At 38.3% G+C, this 19452-nt stretch overlaps 1 protein-coding gene across 4 annotated transcripts in view; it reads right to left on the bottom strand.

Annotated features, from left to right (window-relative positions):
- Positions 1-7630: 7630 nt before the first annotated feature.
- The window catches only part of CLIP4 (CAP-Gly domain containing linker protein family member 4), an 84997-nt gene continuing 73175 nt past the window's right edge, over positions 7631-19452 (bottom strand). For all 4 annotated transcript variants that reach the window (XM_054476641.1, XM_063649421.1, XM_063649420.1 and 1 more), the window contains 2 exons: positions 17376-17448; positions 7631-9861 (listed from right to left, as the gene is read on the bottom strand). In XM_054476641.1, the coding sequence (XP_054332616.1) occupies positions 9540-9861; positions 17376-17448 (395 nt within the window). In that variant the 3' untranslated portion in view covers positions 7631-9539. The remainder of the gene's footprint in view (positions 9862-17375; positions 17449-19452) is intronic.

A 19452-nucleotide genomic window follows, 5' to 3' on the forward strand; every position in this document is an offset into this window, starting at 1 on the left:
AAGGCAGTTGCCTTTCCCTGGAGTTAGGAGTGTACATCTGTAAAAGCACTGATGGCTAGAGGCTACTTTCCTTATCTGCTTAACTGCCAAAAATATTTTCATCAGAGATACATGCATGAAGATGATGATACATCAATGAACTCATCTCTAAATAAATGTATCAGTAAAATTCTGGTTCATGCCAGGCACAAAAGTAGCCTAATCATATACACATTATTTAACTCACAGACCACCTGAAGGGGCTCAAGAATATCACTTTGAGAAACACTCTTCCTAAAGGATACTGACAGAGGAGTTGTCAATAACTGAGAAAAACACCTCCATTTTAGATTTGTAACATCAGTAACCAATTAAGCTGGGAGTAAGCTATCTGGTTAAACAGCCATCTCTTTATTGTTATTCATGGGGAAAATATTACTTCTTTCCACTTTTAAGAACTACAAATCCATTACATTTTCAGGTTGTGCCTTTCTACCACTGAGATTGATTTGTTGATCTCTCTAATTGTCCTTATCGGTATCAACTTTCATGTAAATAATAGTCAAGTCTTAAAAGCTTGTATACATGGATAAGTAAATAAACAACTCCACACTGAGATGCGATGACCTGAAGATGTTTCATTTAACTTGGTGTAACCCATGGGTATCAGCATGATATTTATCTGGACTATTGTCCACTTGAATATTGCTCCAGCCATATGGCTACAATTCATACAGACACTATGGACTTTAATAAAGTTATTAACCATGACAGAAAGTTCCACCCAGAATATGAACGGGCACAATTAAAGTTTGCAGAAGCTATGCTAATTAAACCATAATCTAGCATAATTATTTATATCCTATGTCTATAAAGAAGCCCATCAAAAGTTCACAACTGTTCCACTGGGAAACTGGCAATTTGTGAGCAATGACCAGTTTGTTAATATGTTGTACCTCAGAATTATAAAAATTCAGACTAGCAGGAATAGACTTTTTAAAAAGAGTATGCTCTACTCAGTAGTTAAAAGGCTGGATTCTCTTTCCACCAGTTAGGGTCTGAGTTCTGACTCCCCTTGGGTTATCTGGCCCGTTGGTACCTCAATGTCTGCATACATAAGAGGACAATCACCTCCCTTCTTCACAGCTCCTCAGGGAGATCATACACTGTGTGAAAGCACAAGCACCCCCTCTTACACCTTGGCAGCCCCCCAGGTGAGGTGGGGCTGGGTGTGGGGGCAGGTATGTCTATGCCTCCCTGCCCTCATGCTCAGCGGTGGTTCTTGTCCCCACTCACATCCAGCCCTCTTGGCTCTCCCATTTGTGCCATGTTTTCTTCATCTGTCATTTGGTTTTGTTGTTTTGACATATAATAATCATGCGTATTTATGGGGTATCATGTGATGCTTCAATACATGCATATATTATAAAAATCAAATCAAGCCATTTAGCATATCCATCACCTCCTACAGTTATCATTTCTTTGTGGTAAGAACATTCAAAATCCTCTATTCTAGCTATTTTGAAATACACACTATTGTTAACCATAGTCACCCGACTGTGCAACTGAACACCAGCACTTATTCCTCCTCCTAACTCTAATGACAGCAGCAGGAACCCTGCCAGAACCCAACTCCTTTTCAGCTCAAAAGAAGAACATAAAGTTTCTACCACAATTTCAGTAATTCTTTTAAAAAAATTTTTGGCATTTCCACATAGTACTTAGTAAACCCTATAGCTGTAAGATTATTATGTAACTACAGTTAAGTTTATTCTGTAAAACATGGGACTTTATATCCAAATTCCCATAGCACACCACTAAGAAATTCTAATGATCAAGCCATTTTAATAGGTTATCAGTAGTAATAACAGGATTAAAATCCGTATAAGCTTTACAGACCTAAAAGGAGATGCATTTGAATTCAGGTTACTCTAAATAACAGACTACCCATGACAGGATTCATAAAATTGTATGAAGTGTGTTGTCAATCTGTCTTTAATGGTTTTTAAAATGAGTCCCTAAAGAACATACAATTTGACTTTGCTAATTTCATTGCAGCAGATGGCTCCTGTGTTGTTGCGTGAACATAAAAAGCAAAACCAGCATTCCCGTAATCCTAAACATGCTGCTGTAAAATACAAGATCATTACTGAGAACAAAATAGTAAGGCTTCTATTAAGATTCTACTTTCATTTGGTGTCCTGAGTGGGGGTGTTTAATTTTTGATGCACTACTCAGGTGCAAAACATTTTTTAGCTGTAGCCTAACAACTGTAAAACATTTGAAAAACTTGGTAAGAACAAACTACTATATGGGGGGTGCGGGGGATGGGAAGTTACATGAACTATGACCACAAAACTACAGGAACCACCTTCCTCTCTTCAGCATGCAGTAAGTGTAAAACAGGTGTGTTACCCTTCACATGGAAAGATGGCACAAGTCTAACCTCAGAAAAAGCACAAGTACCAAAATTAGTCTTTAGTGCCTTCACATGTCCATTTCTTATATCCCTCTTCTTGACATCCTCAGGCTGTCTCCCCATCCCATCAATTTCCTAATTGCCTCCTTGTGAGAACTAACCTGCAGTTATTTTTCCTCCATCACTCAATGTTCATTTCAGCTGGTGTTACGTGAAAGAGAGTCTTATTAAACTCACATCGAAACCTCAGCAGCTAGGGTAGTATTTCTCCCTAGAATATTTACATATTAGAAGAGGTTATTTGCTAACACAGATGAATATCAGATTGATAAAACTTCAGATGATTATATCATCTTGGATGGTTTAGCATTCATCAATTACTTGAGAAAACAGCAAGCAGACCGTGCAGAAGTTAAGAGACCTACCACTACTAGATTGCAATTACCTACCTCCCTGACTCAAGCAAGTTACTGAAACTCTCATTTTATTTAAAAAAAACGAGGTCAGGAGTTCAAGACCAGCCTGGCCAACATAGTGAAACCCCATATGATGGATATATATCCATCATATATATGTATATATGGCTTTGGTATCAAAGGCACCTTCTAACTGTGAAGTCTGTGATTCTGCAGGACTTCACCTGTGGTAAGGTAAATTCCAACACCCAGCCATAATCAGTGGAGCATGACTGGTGTGTGCATGTGTCCTTGACCTTGACTCTTATCCCAGTAAGACAAATTATTTGTAATCTTTATATAGAAGTAGACCAGAGAGTTTAGTATCAGTCCTCTGTTTATTCAAAGATCTTTCTATTCAAAGATCTCTTTAACAAATCAAATCCTTACCATAGCAAAACGAGATTAATCAGGGATGACTTCCAGAAAGAAGCAAAGCCAACAGAACTATGAGTCATGTCCATTTAATGACTTCCATGCTTTCAGTGCCACACCATTTATTTCTCTTTCATTACATTTGCTATAACAGCAACCTTATTAGCAAAGTAAAACCATAAAACTTATCTTTTATCACACCTAATATTTGATGGTATATCTGATGCACTTTCTTTTTGTCAGTTGACAATTTGCACCTCTTAGTGCCTGTATTTGTCTGTTCTCACACTGCTGATAAAGACATACCTGAGACTGGGTAATTTATAAAGAAAAAGAGGTTTAATGGACTCACAGTTCCACATGGCTGGGGGGGTGCCTCACAATCATGGCGGAAGGCAAAGGAAGAGCAAAGGCATGTCTTACATGGTGGCAGGCAAGAGAGAGTGTGCAGGGGAACTGCCCTTTATAAAACTATCAGATCTCATGAGATTTACTATCATGAGAATAGCATAGGAAAAACCCACCCCCATGATTCAATTACCTCCCACCAGGTCCCTCCCATGACACACGGGGATGATAGACGCTACAATTCAAGATGAGATTTGGGTGGGGACACAGCCAAACCATATTGGTGCCCATTTCCAAAGTGAGGTGGCAAAGCCTAAAGCAAGCCAGGTGTTTGAGAGCAGGAGGTGCCTGTGGATTCTGATGCTCCTCAACAAGCGCATCCAAGTGCCATTATGATGGGCAATTCATTAGGAACAGGAGTCTTCTCTCACAATCACCATAGAATTGGATAGACCCCTCTCTTCAGGTTTATAGAGATATCCACTGCCATTGGATGGCAATTTTTGGAGATCTGTTGTGAACCATATAGCTTTATAATGGATCCCTAGAAACAGGGAATCCAAAAAGATAGCCAATTCAAACACCCCACCAAGATAAGATTGTGAAGACTGTGGGCAAATTTCCTATATTTTACTGAATCTAATAGTTGAGAAAAGAAACAATTTAAATATTTTTGCATTATTCTCAAAGTAATATTTATATAGTATTTCACAGTTCTCAGAAGAAATAAAGTAATTTTCAAGATAGAAATTTTTTTTCCTCAAGTATGTACCAGGAAACAGCTGGTGATGTTTTATAAAGGATAAGAAACGAAAGCAGAAAATTACATTGGATTTTCTTTTGTCACACACCAGGGGGTGTAAAGTGAGGCCTCAAGAACCTCATGCTATTTCTTAATTCCCTAAGCTCTATTCCCTTCAAGAAAGAGAAAATATCATCTGAAAAATAACAGTATTTTCACTAATATATGTAATGTATTGGAATTCTTATTAGAAATCCATTTGTATTAGCAGGTTCAATAAAGGTGACTATAATTTTTCGCTTTATTCTTCTGCTCTGTAATGCTCTATATCGTCTGTAATGCAAAATCCACTTCCCCTTGCCATCAATACAAGACTTTTTATGACTATTAAAACTCATTTCAAAATCCATTATAGGGGTTTTCCCCCCCAAAGATACTGGATAGTAACACCCACCCTTCACGACAAGAACTGTCAGGGGCAGCCAATGTCATTAACACTGTTGACTGAGTTTCAAGCTAAATCTCAGAAGTCATACTAGAGAAAAGAACAAAAGGCATGGCTTGAAGCTGTGCATATAATCTTAACCTGATTCATCTCCATGTCGGTCTGATTTGATTTGTTATGTGAAAAATAATAATTAGTTCAGTCTTCAATAAAGTAAGTCTGTCTACGTGGAATCAAGTCATGAAGGGCTGGAACTGAAAGAACTTAACCTCCACCAGATGGGCACAGGCCAAGAACACAGCACTTGGATGGTTAAACCTTCCATGCTTTAGAAATGCCTAAAATTCAAATTCAGTATAGGATAGTTAGCTTGCTCAGTTCAATTGATCCCAGTTGGATTTTATGTAGCCAGTTGAAACAACTCTGACTAAATATCTAATCCTGAGACCAAATTTCTCCTGACACAGGAGTCTATTGGGGCTACAGTAGCAATAAACTCACATATCTGGGTTCATGTGGCATTTTAGAGCCGAACTTAAACCAGATTTATGAGCATTTAAAAAATGACACCAGTGATCCTTGGGAACAGATTATGTTTTCGGCTAACAGCCTCAATTTAAACACCTGAAATATCTTTAATAATTCAGAATGCCTTGCCCCTTCTCAGCACCACCAGGACCACTACACACTTGCCCTATTTGAAAGGTATAGTAAATGATGAAATTTGCTGCTGATCTATTGTCATGAACATTCTATTCACTGGAAGACATTCTAAAAAGATAAACGGAAAAAGCTTCTCCTACACCTTGATGCTGCTCTCAAGGGAGAGCTATAAAACAAAAAGTTTCATTTGACCACACATAATGAAACGATATTGTCAGTAATATGTGCCCGTCTACTCAAATTCCACCACGTATACTTCTTTTCCTCCCATAAAAAGGAGAATTAGCAAAAAAAAAAAAAAAAAAAATTGGTAGAACAAAATCTTTTTGCCTATGCAAAGGCATCATATTCTGCTTATAATACACTATTAACATGTCCCGCGAGCTTAACTTGTTCAGCCTATACACAAATTTCATTAGGAATGTTTATTTTATATTCAAACAGTATATGTGACACTGTTTGTAAATAAGGCCTGTGTACCAAGGGATACTAAACAATTACTAAAAATATACATGATAACGTAAGTTTTGTATTAACCACTGTATTTGTATTATAAATAAGTGTAGTGAAGGAAAGGGCATGAAAAAAATAAAAAATTAATCCTTCTATTGGCTTGCAATGTGGCAATGAATATTATATGTCTCTGAGTCATTTAGTCATTTGTTATTTAGATAACAAATATCCATCTGGTAAGTAGTTAAAATTACTAGAACTGTTTCTCAATTAAGAATGATTTTAACACAATAGGCTTCTCGCCATTGGTTGATGTGGTTTAAATAATATTATCACACATTCTAAATAGGTAGCCTCAAAATAAAACTCTGAAATAAAAATATCTAAACAGCCAGGCACGGTGGATCACGCCTGTAATCCCAGCACTTTGGGAGGCCAAGGCAGGTGGATCACCTGAGGTCTGGAGTTCGTGACCAGCCTGGCCAACATGGTGAAACCTCATCTCTACTAAAAATACAAAAAATTAGCTGGGCATGGTGGTGGGTGCCTGTAATCCCAGCTACTCGGGAGGCTGAGGCAGGAGAATCACTTGAACCTGGGAGGCAGAGGTTGCAGTAAGCCGAGATCGCGCCATTGCATTCCAGCCTGGGTGACAGAGCGAGGCCCTGTCTCAAAAAAAAAAAAAAAATTATAGATATAGATATATATTTAATACTGGAGATCAACGTTATCCCCACTTGAGTATGATCCAGTTCATTCTCTCCATATTAGACCATACGTATTACCATATTCTCTAAATTATCATATTAAAATAGGAATTCAAAGTTAGCCCCAGGCAGAAGGGAAAGGGAGCTGCCCCAGGTGGTCCTGCTGTGTCTTTCCTCCCCATTCCCTACTGCTGCGCCACTCAGCATCTGTTGTCTCCTACACAGCACTCTTCAGGGGTAAGTTGGGCTCCTGGATTCAAACTTTTCTTGTCCTCCTTCCTTCCGTGTCTAAGAAAATTTACCTGTTCTGTGGCCTAGTCTCACAAGGCCCCTTGTCTGAAGCTAGCTAGATAGTATCTCTATTTCCAACAATCAATGGCCTTCACTGCCTTTGTTCACTCAACAAAACCGAGCATCTACTAGGTACCAAGTATTATTCTAGGTGTTGGGGATAAAGTGGTGAACAAAACAGTCAAAAATCCACTCCTCAATCTAGTGAAGGAAGAAAGAAATAATAAGCAAGAAGTTGTAATCAGTAATAAGCATGACCAAATGCTAAAGAGAAAAATAAAACATGAGAGGGGAACAAGGAGCTCTTGGGAGGAGGTGCCAGAGACTCACACCAAGATTACACCACCACAGTTCACAATTAGCAAACAGCAGTACTCAACATTCTTACATACTTAAAAATATTCCCCCCAAATCACCCTAAATATAAAAACAAAGTTTTTTAGTAAAAGGCCGTTAATTATTTCTATTTTTTAATCTAAAGTCAAAGTGTTCCATCCTACCCTAAATAAACAAGTGAAATCCCAACTGTAGAAATACATTCTTTTCTTAAATGACTCACTATTCACCAAAACAATACTAATGGAATGGTGGCTATGAACATAGATTGTTGAGTAGAAAGCATGATACTTTTTAATACTCTTTATAGGGATAGGACAAATCCAAGCCATTACCATGAGGAAAAAGTTCAAAGCATATGCACCCTGAGTTACTGAGAAAAGGAGAGTTGCAAATAGGGTAAATGACAAGATACCATTCCAAAACCACACAGCTTCCCTTTTTATTGTTGCTCAAGAAGTGAACTTTAAATGACATTTCATAAGCAAAACACAAATGAAAACACCTAATTTGCATGTATAGTATATGTAAACATACATGTTATATGGACTTAATAATCCTCATCTAAATATAAAGAGAACAACCGGTTCTTCGACCTCAAAAATAAATTCAATGTTGGCATTACTGTTTTTAACTTATAGTGTTTTATATTTAACAAGAAAAATTATGAATAACCAAGTTTGGTGTGGTCATGGATTTCATGTTAAGGTATAAATAGAGTTTTTAAGAAATAATCTGTATAATAAAATAAGTTTACTTTTGAATCGCAGTACAGTCATTTCCTTCAATCAATAAAAATATTCCTTGATTACAAAGCAGCCTTATTTTGCAAATATATTTCAGGAAAATAGCTCTAGCAACATTTTAAACACCACACTATTTTAAAAAGGCAGCGAAGTGACAGAATTTAGATTTAAAATAGTATATTGCAAAATAGTTCAACATATTATTTCTAAGCACAAGGCAAGCTCCATTCTGAAGGATACTTTTTAATCTTATAAAGCAAACTGTTCCAATATTTCTGTGGTAAAGTCTAAATATTTACAATAAAAGATGAATCTTTACACAGACAGGACATAAACTTCAATACCTAACCACAATGCAAACATTTTACATTATGACATCACTCTAATGTGAAGCTTAGTTTGTTAACATATGCTCAAGAAGGAAAATAAAAATGATACAGGTCTGCAGCTTTGTAACAGACAGAACTCTGCAACAATTAGAGAAATAAAAACAGCAAACAACACCAGTTCTATGAGTAATAAAACAAAAAAAATCCAGATATTGTAAACATTTAAGTAAATAATACATCCTTCCTGATATATCTTTATTTGCTCTCTTCTGTTAAATACGTTTTTTAAAATGTTTCTCATATCCCAGGAGGAAAGGACAGTAAATTCTTCACAAAGATAAAAGTGCATCATGTTTTAAAAGTGCTTCGTGTTTATGTGTTACAAACATATCCAATAAGGAAGTTAAGTAAGTCTGTGCAAAAAAATCTAATTATCGCTTGAATTTATAAACCTTAATCATGGGTTTTTTGTAGTTCATCCAGAAGAAGCAGTCAAGCAGCAGAAGAAAAATCTGAGATTAGACATTTTGTATAGCACAAAGAGCACTGGGCCACAAGTGAGGAGACCCACAGTCTATTCTTAGCGCAGTTAACCAACCAGTTAGTGACCCCAGGTAAGACAGGCTTCCATTTCGGTATTTGGCAATGGGCAAGAAGCAGAGCTGGAGAGCCTCTAAGGCCCCTTCCAACTCCAAAATTATCATGTATCTTTAGATGAGGCATTCTGAAAGGGCAAATAATTTTACCAAAATATAAAAATACATACTAGTCAGCTAGCTACTATTCACTCATTGGACTTATTAGTAATAAAGCACAGAAAGAAAGAAAAATTCCAAAAATGCTTGACAAAAAAAGGTCACGTGAACATTATACATAATCAAAGCTAGAGAAACCCTTCACAATTAGGGCACTAACAAAAATCCAATATGATGTGCAAAAACAAAACAGAATAAGCAAGAAATGCAACAGCTGGTCACCTGATGGCACTTTTTCTTCCTGAGTCCCAGAATCTTCTTGGGACCTAAAGCTTTAATTGGTACCTATTTTGAAAATTGCTTTAAAAGAACCATGATTCCCCAGAGTTCATATTCATGGCTTTGTAAAGAACTCTCTCTAAATTGTTATAATGGTTTTTAAGAAGATAACTATATTTTCAAAATTTTAATATGGCTAAATAAACCATTTACCATGGACTCTTTATTTACACCAAATATATATATTCGAGCTTATTTAATATTTTAGAAGCTTAACTCAACAATTCTCATCCACAAGTTTTGACCCATTAATTCCCCGATAGGTCACTCTGCTCGGTCGAACTAAGACTCCATGGTTTGGCTTACAGGTGAAATAGCGCTTGTCACCCACTGACCCATCATTTTTTCCCTTGGCACTTCGGAGCTCAAGTCCAAGCCAGATACCTGAAGCAAAGTCAGTGGGGCCCACGTACCTAACAGTACCCATCTCATTAGAGCTCGTGAGCAGGACCTGAGACCCCTCATGCAGCTTCACGCTCCCTTCAATGCCACTTGCAGTGGGGGTGCTGCTCCAACTGCGACGCAAAGCAGCTTTCGATCTGTGCAAAAGGGAAAAGTGGGAGAAATTCTTTAGTGCTGAAGCCACGTAATGCAATGTATCATATTCATTTCCACTGCCAGATTCAGAATTCATTCATTCAGTTCCCAAAAGAGAATACTTTAAGGTCATAACTTGATTTTAAAATTTTAAATAGCAGTTTAGAGTATACAGTTGACCCATGAACTACACAGGTTTGAAGTATGTGGGTCCATGTATACACGGAGTTTCTTCTGCCTCCGCCACCTGGGACAGCAAGACCAACCCCTTCTCTTCCTCCTTCTCAGCCTGCACAAAGTGAGGACAATGAAGATGAAGATCTTTATGATGATCCGCTTCTACTTAAGCAATAGTAAATATATTTTCCTTATGACTTTAACACTTTTCTCTAACTTTATGGTAAAAATACAGTACATACTACATGTAACATATAAAATATGTATTAATCAGCTGTTTATGTTATAGGTAAGGCTTCCAGTCAACAGTAGGCTATCAGTAGTTAAGTTTTGGGGGAGTCCAAAGTTATACACTGATTTTCAACTGTTGCAGGCAAGCAGGGGATGGCACTCCTAACCCCCATACTCATTACTCAAAGTTCAACTGTACTTCTGTTTAACATTTTAAAAGTTTTTGTCTTTTGAGCTATTTTAAGACTACCCTATTCTGGATTTAAGATTTCATTTGCCATATATATATATGTATATATGTATGTGTGTGTGTGTGTGTGTGTGTGTGTGTGTGTGTACACAAATACATGTGTATGTACACACACACATATATATGCTTTCAGTAAAATAGCAATTAGAAAAAATACACTTATACCTAATTAATTTCTACCAGTATTATCAAATAAAGCAAAAAGAAAGAATCTAGTATTTTGGGTGTTTTAATTGCTATCAATATTATCAAATAAAGCAAAAAGAAAAGAATCTAGTATTTTGACAGGGTAGTAAATTTAAATTATTTTTTGTTCACTTTAAAAAATATTTTTTCATATGCAAACGAATCTTTAAAACTGTAAATCTACAACTCTGGAAATATCTATACACATATGTATATATGTTCTATGTATGAACTCCAGTTACGGTTAAAGGTTTAGCACCCTCCCAGCCACTAACACTAACGAGGGTCTGAGGTGCCTTGAGCAGCTGCCTCTCCTTCTCCCTACAACATAACATTCCTTACAACGTGCTAGAACGTCTCCTAGCACTCAGCACCACCACCACAACCTGATAATGAGGCATGGGACTCCCCAGTGCACTCATCCAAGGCCTCAAGGCTATATTGCCCCAGAGCTGCCTGCCCTGTCCACTGGAAGTCGCTGACCCTGATATTCACCCACAATAGAAACATGACCAGGGTCTTGTTGCCCCCTGAGCTGAGACCTTCCAAAACGGCCAGAAAGAAACCATCAAAACTACCTGGAGCCTTCCATCCTCTATCCCACGCCACCTTTCCTCCAAAAGAAACCCCTCTCCCTACCCCACAGGAGAATCAACACAGAACTTGTTACTAATATTACACAGGATCTTGTTGTGAACAGAATCTGGGTCTTACTTATTTCATATTTCATTTCACTTTCTATATTTTTAATACACTGTCACACACAATGTCTCATTTGTTCCTATTAACCACCCTGTAAAAAAGGAAGATGACTAATTTTAATGGATAGGAAAACTGAGGCTCAGAGATTTATTCTAAGCCACATCTGCCAGTAAGTGATAGAATTCTAATTAGAAAATAGTCTTAAATTATTTACATGTCAAATGCACAAATACAAAAATAAATTTAATAAAGAAACATGTAATACCTATAAGAAAAAGCATACATCTTTACTGAAGAACATACATGGAAGAGCTCTGTTACTAAATAGAAATGTATACAGGTTAATTCTCCCCAAATGGATGTTTTTTGTAACCCAACAAAATTACTGTAATTTTCACATGAATAATGACAATAGCTATCATTTCCTGAACACTTACTAGGTACCTAACACTTCACATACATTATCTCTTTCGATCTCACCCAAACCAGTGAAGATGGGATTATTACCTCCTTATAACGGAAGAAGACTCTGAGGCTCAGAAAAACTAAGCTATGTGCCTAAGGTCAGAGAGATGAAAAGAGCAAAGATGAGGCTCAGATCCACGGCTGTATAAGCACAAAGGCCAGGCTCTCTTCACGAACAGAATGGGTACTGGCAATTAAGAAAAGGTTGAAAAATAACGAGGCAAGGTTTACGCTGCCGTGAGGTTAAATTATAAAGTTAAAATAGTTAAAACAATGTGGCTCTGGCATAAGAATGTAGTTTTAAATGACACAGAAAACATATTTTAGAAAAATGAAAAATACACAGAATTATTTTACATGTGATTAAAAAGTAAAACTTCGAAGCAGTGAAAAAGGAGTCAACATTGAAGTAGGAGTGCTGTAAAAATTGGTTAGCTGAGAAAAAGGATATGACTCTCACCACTCCTCTATATTAAAATAAACTGCAAATAAAGACCTTTAATGCATAAACTGAAAAAAAGAGGCTGGGTGCAGCGGCTCATGCCTATAATCCCAGCACTTTGGGAGGCTGAGGCAGGCAGATCACTTAAGGCCAGGAGTTTCAGACCAGCCTGGCCAGCATGGTGAAACCCTGGCTGTACAAGAAATACAAAACTTAAAGGGGCATAGTGGCAGGCACCTGTAATCCCAGCTACTCAAGAGGCTGAGGCACGAGAATCGCTTGAACTCGGGAGGCGGAGGTTTCAGTGAGTTGAGATAGTGCCACTGTTCTCCAGCCTGGGCGACAGAGCAAGACTCTGTCAAATAAATAAATAAATATTGAAAAACACACTCACACACACACATATATGTAGAGAAAGAGATAGGAAGTATTGGGGAGTAAGGAAGGGGAGAGGTTCAATACATGTTTTAGAAGTCTGGCATCTATTACAAGTTAAATTCTGATTTTTTTCATTTATTATTGTGCCATAAAAATGTTTTCATATCACAGCACAGTCTTTAAAAACATTGCAAAAGTCACGCTAAAGGAAGCTATTAAAGAATATGGGAATATGAGCACGATATACAGGAGGAAAGCTTTGAAATGGGTATATGGAATATGATTCATCTCCCTTTGCTTAAAAATTCAGACACATGGCCAGGCACGGTGGTGCACACACACCTGTAATCCTTGAATTTTGGGAGGCTGAGGCAGGCGGATCACGTGAGGTCAGGAATTCGAGACCAGCCTGGCTAACATGGTGAAACCCCGTTTCTACTAAAAATACAAAAAAATTATCTGGGCATGGTGGCACGGGCCTGTAATCCCAGCTACTCAGGAGGCTGAGGCAGGAGAATCACTTGAACCCAGGAGGCAGAGGTTGCAGTGACCAAGATCACACCATTGCACTCCAGCTTGGGCAACAAGAGCGAAACTCTGTCTCAAAAAAAAAAAAAAAAAAAATTCAGACACATGCATTAGGAAAACAATTGGAAAAGTATATACCAAATGCTAACAGTGACAATCTCATCTAGGTAACAAAATTACAGATGACCTTTTTACATTTGGTTTTTCTTCATTTTTCAAATATTGTACAACTTTCATAATCAAAAAAGCTTTTAAAGAAACAAGTAAATAACGGATTCAACATCTAAACCAAAAATTAATGGCTTGGGTAAACACTTAACATTCTAATAAGAATGATTTATTTGATTCAAGGTATGTCAAAGCTCAAAAGCCAGAGAATTGAGACACTTAGAATTACGGTATGTTTGGCCGGGCGCGGTGGCTCACGCCTGTAATCCCAGCACTTTGGGAGGCAGAGGCGGGTGGATCACGAGGTCAGGAGATCGAGACCATCCTGGCTAACACAGTGAAACCCCGTCTCTACTAAAAAAACAAAAAATTAGCCTGGCGTGGTGGCGGGCGCCTGTAGTCCCAGCTACTCGGGAGGCTGAGGCAGGAGAATGGCCTGAACCCGGGAGGTGGGGCTTGCAGTGAGCCGAGATTGTGCCACTGCACTCCAGCCTGGGTGACAGAGCGAGACTCCGTCTCAAAAAAAAAAAAAAAAAAAAAGAATTACGGTATGTTTGAGAGCTCTGTTTACTCATTCAAAAATATTTATTGGCCACCTATGAAATGGCAGGCATGGGGCTACGTTCTAGGTATTTGTACATAATAATCAGTAAAATGTTATAAATACTACAATAAAGACTGTATACAGTGCAGAATGAGCTCAGAAGAGGAAGACGTCTCTTCGCCCTTAAAGCCTCAGGAAAGACACGTTAGTGGGGAAATGACATTTCTGCCAGCTTGAAAGATAGGCACACAGAAAAGGAAATGCAGAGATCATCGTCTGAGAAAAATATATATATTACTTTTTTTTTTGAAACAGAGTCTTGCTCTGTCACGCAGGCCGGAGTGCAGTGGAGCAATCTAGGCTCACTGCAACCTCTGCCCCCCAGGTTCAAGTGATCCTCCTGCCTCAGCACCCCAAGTAGCTGGGATTACAGGTGCCTGCCACCATGCCCAGCTAATTTTTGTATTTTTGGTTTTTTTGAGACTGAGTCTTACCCTGTTGCCAGGATAGAGTGCAGTGGCATGATCTTGGCTCAATGAAACCCCTGCCTCCCAGGTTCAAGTGATTCCCCTGCCTCAGCCTCCTGAGTAGCTGGGACTACAGGTGCAAGCCACCACACCTGGCTAATTTTTTTGTAGTTTAATAGACACAGGCTTTCACCATGTTGGCCAAGATGATCTCCATCTCCTGACCTCAAGTGATCCTCCCGCCTCAGCCTCCCAAAGTGTTGACATCATAGGCATGAGCCACTGTGCCTGGCCAAACTATGTATTACTTTTTATATTACTGAAAAGCATACAGTTTAGAGAACTGCAATCACCTGTGAGGATATTACCATGAAAAAAAAGTCAGGGAAACACAGGAGCCAATCGCGTAGGTCTTCAAATGCTGGGCCAACGAATCTGGACTTCATTCTGTGTTTGAGAATTCGAAAGCTTTAAGGGATAGGCAGAAAACAAACCCAAGCACATGATGTGAGAGGACAGACCTGTGGCCAACTGGATGGTATCAGTTCTGCCTAAAGACAATCAAATTTGGGCTGACCAAACCATGCCAATGAGCCAGATTCCACAGACAAGACCCAGTGAGGATTTTTGAGCAGGCCCTGGTGATAACATGGAGAAGAGCTGAAGTGAGTTGGTAACAACGGAACAGAAGACAGATCCCAGGGGGGATGTAGACATCCGCAGAGTGAAGGAGAATCGACGCCTCATGCCTATCAGGTCCCTGTGACGACCATGGTACAATCTCAAGCTCATCCTTGGCACTGGACATACAGTGTTCTGAAGACACAGCTGCTTCCCTCCCCCTTTCTGCCATGTTATCCTTGGGATGAAACGCATTCCTCACTACCATTTCTATACGTGATCTAGAAAAATCTGTTCCTTCTCCTCTCCCAGCTTGCTTTCACTCACAGGGGCCAAACGTGCCCTCCAAGGCCTTCAAGTTTCTACCCAAGAATGTCCACCATCTCTGACTAGATTATCCACATTTCTTCTCAAAGTATCATTTATTTCCGTACGAATAAGCAAGGACATGGGGCAGAGTTTGATGAATCTCAAGAAACACACTTTCTCAACACACGTGCCTCAGAACACATCACGTCTCCAGGTTAACAACAGCACAACACACAATCAACTCTGGCCCCTTGGCAGAAGGCCATCGAGCACTGCCCTGTCTCCCTCACCCCTAAGAGCAGGGACAAATGTCCTAGTGCCTGCCAGCACCTGAAATCCTTTCTTTTGTTTCTGAGAACAATGATCACCAAACATTTTGGTCGCACACTTTATGAGTAAAAACAGATAAATAAATAATTTAAAAAGTTTATTCTCGGCCGGGCGCGGTGGCTCACGCCTGTAATCCCAACACTTTGGGAGGCCAAGGTGGGCGGATCACAAGGTCAGGAGATCGAGACCATCCTGGCTAACACAGTGAAACCGTCTCTACTAAAAATACAAAAAATTAGCCGGGTGTGGTGGCGGGCGCCTGTAGTCCCAGCTGCTTGGGAGGCTGAGGCAGGAGAATGGCGTGAACCCGGGAGGCGGAGCTTGCAGTGAGCCGAGATCACACCACTGTACTCCAGGCCTAGGTGACAGAGTGAGACTCTGTCTCAAAAAGAAAAAAAATTTTATTCTCTATCCTCAATAAAAGTACAGTTTTAAGGGACTAGTGTTAACCTGTATAAATATTACTAAAGCTTTTTTATTTTTAGAGAAAACAGGGAAGTACTGATATTTCTACCTCACGTCTTCAGAGTGTCTTGTGTATAACCATACCTGTAGTATAATTCCCAGGGCTCAGATTGTTTTCTCCTTCCCTTGCTTCTCTGTATCATGTTCTTCCACTCACCAACATCTCAACACTGATTTGGACACCTCTCCCCCTTCAGAATCCTTTATTTCCTGGGTGTTTCTTCTTAGCAGCTTCTTCCATTCTGCCTAAGAACTCTTGAATATCTTCAATAAACGGGAGCATAAACTGACTGCCCTTAAACTCCTTCAGCTACTCAAGCAAGAAGACCTTCAAAATTCTCAAAATTGGTGATGGTTTTGAGGAAGGGAGAAAAACAGCCCCACCCAACCCTCTCAACAGTACCTAACAGTCCTCAGGATGAGCCAGGTTTCTCCCATGAAATTTCAGATCTCTGTGAAGCTTGCCAATACCTTCATGCTAGAAGGTAAACAAATGACCTGCCTATCCCCAGTGGGACATCAAGTTCTGGCCTCTGGGCTCTAACTTCTGGTGGCTCCTAGGGTCCCATTACTTAAACAAGCACGTGTACTTCCCTAAGCAGCTAAGCCTTTTCCCCCAGGGTATTATTCATAGATTAACTGGCAGCATTTTAAAAAAAGAACCTCTAAACCCATCAGTCTAGAAGAGCCTCATATTGCTCTAAAGTGAAAATGCTTCAGAAAACCACTGGGAGGTAGTGAAGTGGGTCTCGGGGAGATAAACAAAAATGAAAAAGAGAAAAGGGCATTCTCTCTACAACAAAACAACAAAAAAAGGCTTTTTTGAGCATTATACTCTTAAGAGGAATTGGGAGCATTTTTCAAAATAACTGTAAGATTACACCTTACATTTCTTTCATGTATCACTGACAATATTAAATCAAATCTCTGATTACTTAAGGAGAGTTTAAAAGCAATCCACCCTACTTAATGAAAAGACAATATGTAAATTCCTTTAACTTTTATTAACAGTTCTAACTTCTATGAAGATAAAATATATGCAGCGCAGTAGTTTTAGTCACTGGTGACATTTTTAATTGCGCTTGCAAAGGAGGGAGGAAGAACTCTTCTCAATACACTTATCACACCTTTTCTCCTACGTGTTAAAACTCTACCAAGCAATGCAAAAGATACAGCACTCCACTTTTCTTTCTTCACAGAATCCCATCATGTTCATCTTGAAAGGTGTTTTTCTAAATCTTCTTAATACTCACTTGGCAAAAGCATTTCTTCTGTTAATCTCCTTTTGGGAAGAAGCAGAAGTTGTGCTAAAACTTCTCCTAAAACCTAAATATGAAAGTTGGGGTTAGAAGAGGAAAAATATAAGCTTTCAGTCCTTATTTAAAATGACATTTTATCACTTCTTCTATAGATGTTCTATTATATTAAATGTTTCTTTCAAAACAGAAAGCAGGCTGGCATGGTAGCTCACACCTGTAATCCCAGCACTTTGGGAGGCCAAGTGGGAAGACTGCTTGAACTTAGGAGTCCAAGACCAGCCTGGGCAATACAGTCAGATCCTATCTCATTTAAAAACAAAAAGAAAAGAAAGCAGAAAAGGTAAGTATACAGAATATAACGGTAGTTTAGATTTCTTAACAAATTTTCATCTTTACTTTCATGATCAAACTATACACATAGATGAATAAGTGAAGAGCATGACATTACTTTTGGAGAATTTCATTATAAGATTTCTTAAAAATCAAATAAAATTGAATTACACATTTATAAAGCTGATTATTTTTACTATCAAATATGATAATCTTGATAATCATATAAAAAAGATAGAGTGGTTTAAAAGATACAATCATTTATAAAACATTGAACAATTAACTTCAGAGCTTTTGATTGTTGGCCTCTCCAAATAATACAACAGAAATAAAAACACTTCACAAGAGGTAAATTTTTAAAAAGATGTTTTTAAAAAGAAACAAGATTTCCAGCCTGGCCAGTTATGGCAGACCAAATGTGCTGAATGAATCTTTTGATTGACACAATTTTAGTTTAAAACTATGATTTTCAAAAAATACTATCGAGCTGACACAAAAGGCACAATTTCAAAGTGGCTGAAAACAAAAAAGGTAAACCATCAGAGGCCTCCAAGCACCAAAGTAATTGACCATCTTATACCAGCAGGCTTTCCAATTAATTCCAGAGAACCTGGGCTTTCACCTTACTGGCTGCACAGGAGACAGGGAAGAAAATAAAGCCCAGGGCCTCCAAATGGAGATTCTCACAAAAGATTCTTGGTTAAAGTGAGGATCCCAAACAGCTCACTCTCATGAAATGAGAAACAAAACGAAACACCGTTCAGATGAAGACAAAGGAAAGTCACTTATGTCAACCTTAATCCTCAGTAGGAGACAAAATTTTCTCCCCTCAGAATTTGTTACCATGAATGAAATTCATGTTATCTTGTAATACAAAAATATGTTGCAGAGACTATAAATTAAAGTCCCAGGTTGGCAGTGCCTCCAGGCAACTGGCACAGGTAGATACAATCTTCTCTGGAAGCATCAACCCAGGCCTCAAAGAATTTTTATATATAAAATTCTAAGCAAAACAAGCATCTCACAAGAATAAATTACAAAACTCACGAGGAAAGAAGGCAAACCATAAGTTAGTCTCAACAGAAACAGATGGCAGAATCAGACTCACAAAGGCTTTAGATACTGAATTATTTAACACAAAATAAAAGATAATACTTTAAATATTTAAAGACATAAAAGAAAAATTTGAAAATATGGGGAAAGAATTGCAATGGTAAGTCGCAAGCAGATTTGAAAAAAGAAAAAAAGACAATTTTTATAATTTTAAAACTTTATGGCTGGATTAAGCAGCAGAATAAACATAGCTGAAGAGAGAATCAAGAAACAGAATGATGGGTCTAAAGATATCCAAAATATAGTCTAGAGTGACAAGTTGTGAGAAATATGAGAGAGCATGGGAAAGAAAATGAGAAGGTCCAACATACTACTAAACAGAGTTTCAGAAGGAGCTAAGAAAAATAATAAAGGAGAAACTATTTTAATTATAATAAATAAGAATTGTAAAGAATTGATCAACTCCCAGATACAGAAAAATCCGTAATGCCAAACAAAAAGGATAAACAGGATAAACAAAAAGAAATCTCTACCTAGACATGATAGTGAAACAACAATACGAATTAGTTAGACTCACAGATGACGTCTCATCAACAATGACAGAAGCCAAAAACAGCACAACGATACTGTCAATATGCAGGGGGAAAGTATCTTTCAACCTAAAATTCTACACCCAGTAAAATTATCA

This window comes from Pongo pygmaeus, chromosome 12 (genome assembly GCF_028885625.2).
Source record: "Pongo pygmaeus isolate AG05252 chromosome 12, NHGRI_mPonPyg2-v2.0_pri, whole genome shotgun sequence".
Lineage (NCBI taxonomy): Eukaryota > Metazoa > Chordata > Mammalia > Primates > Hominidae > Pongo > Pongo pygmaeus.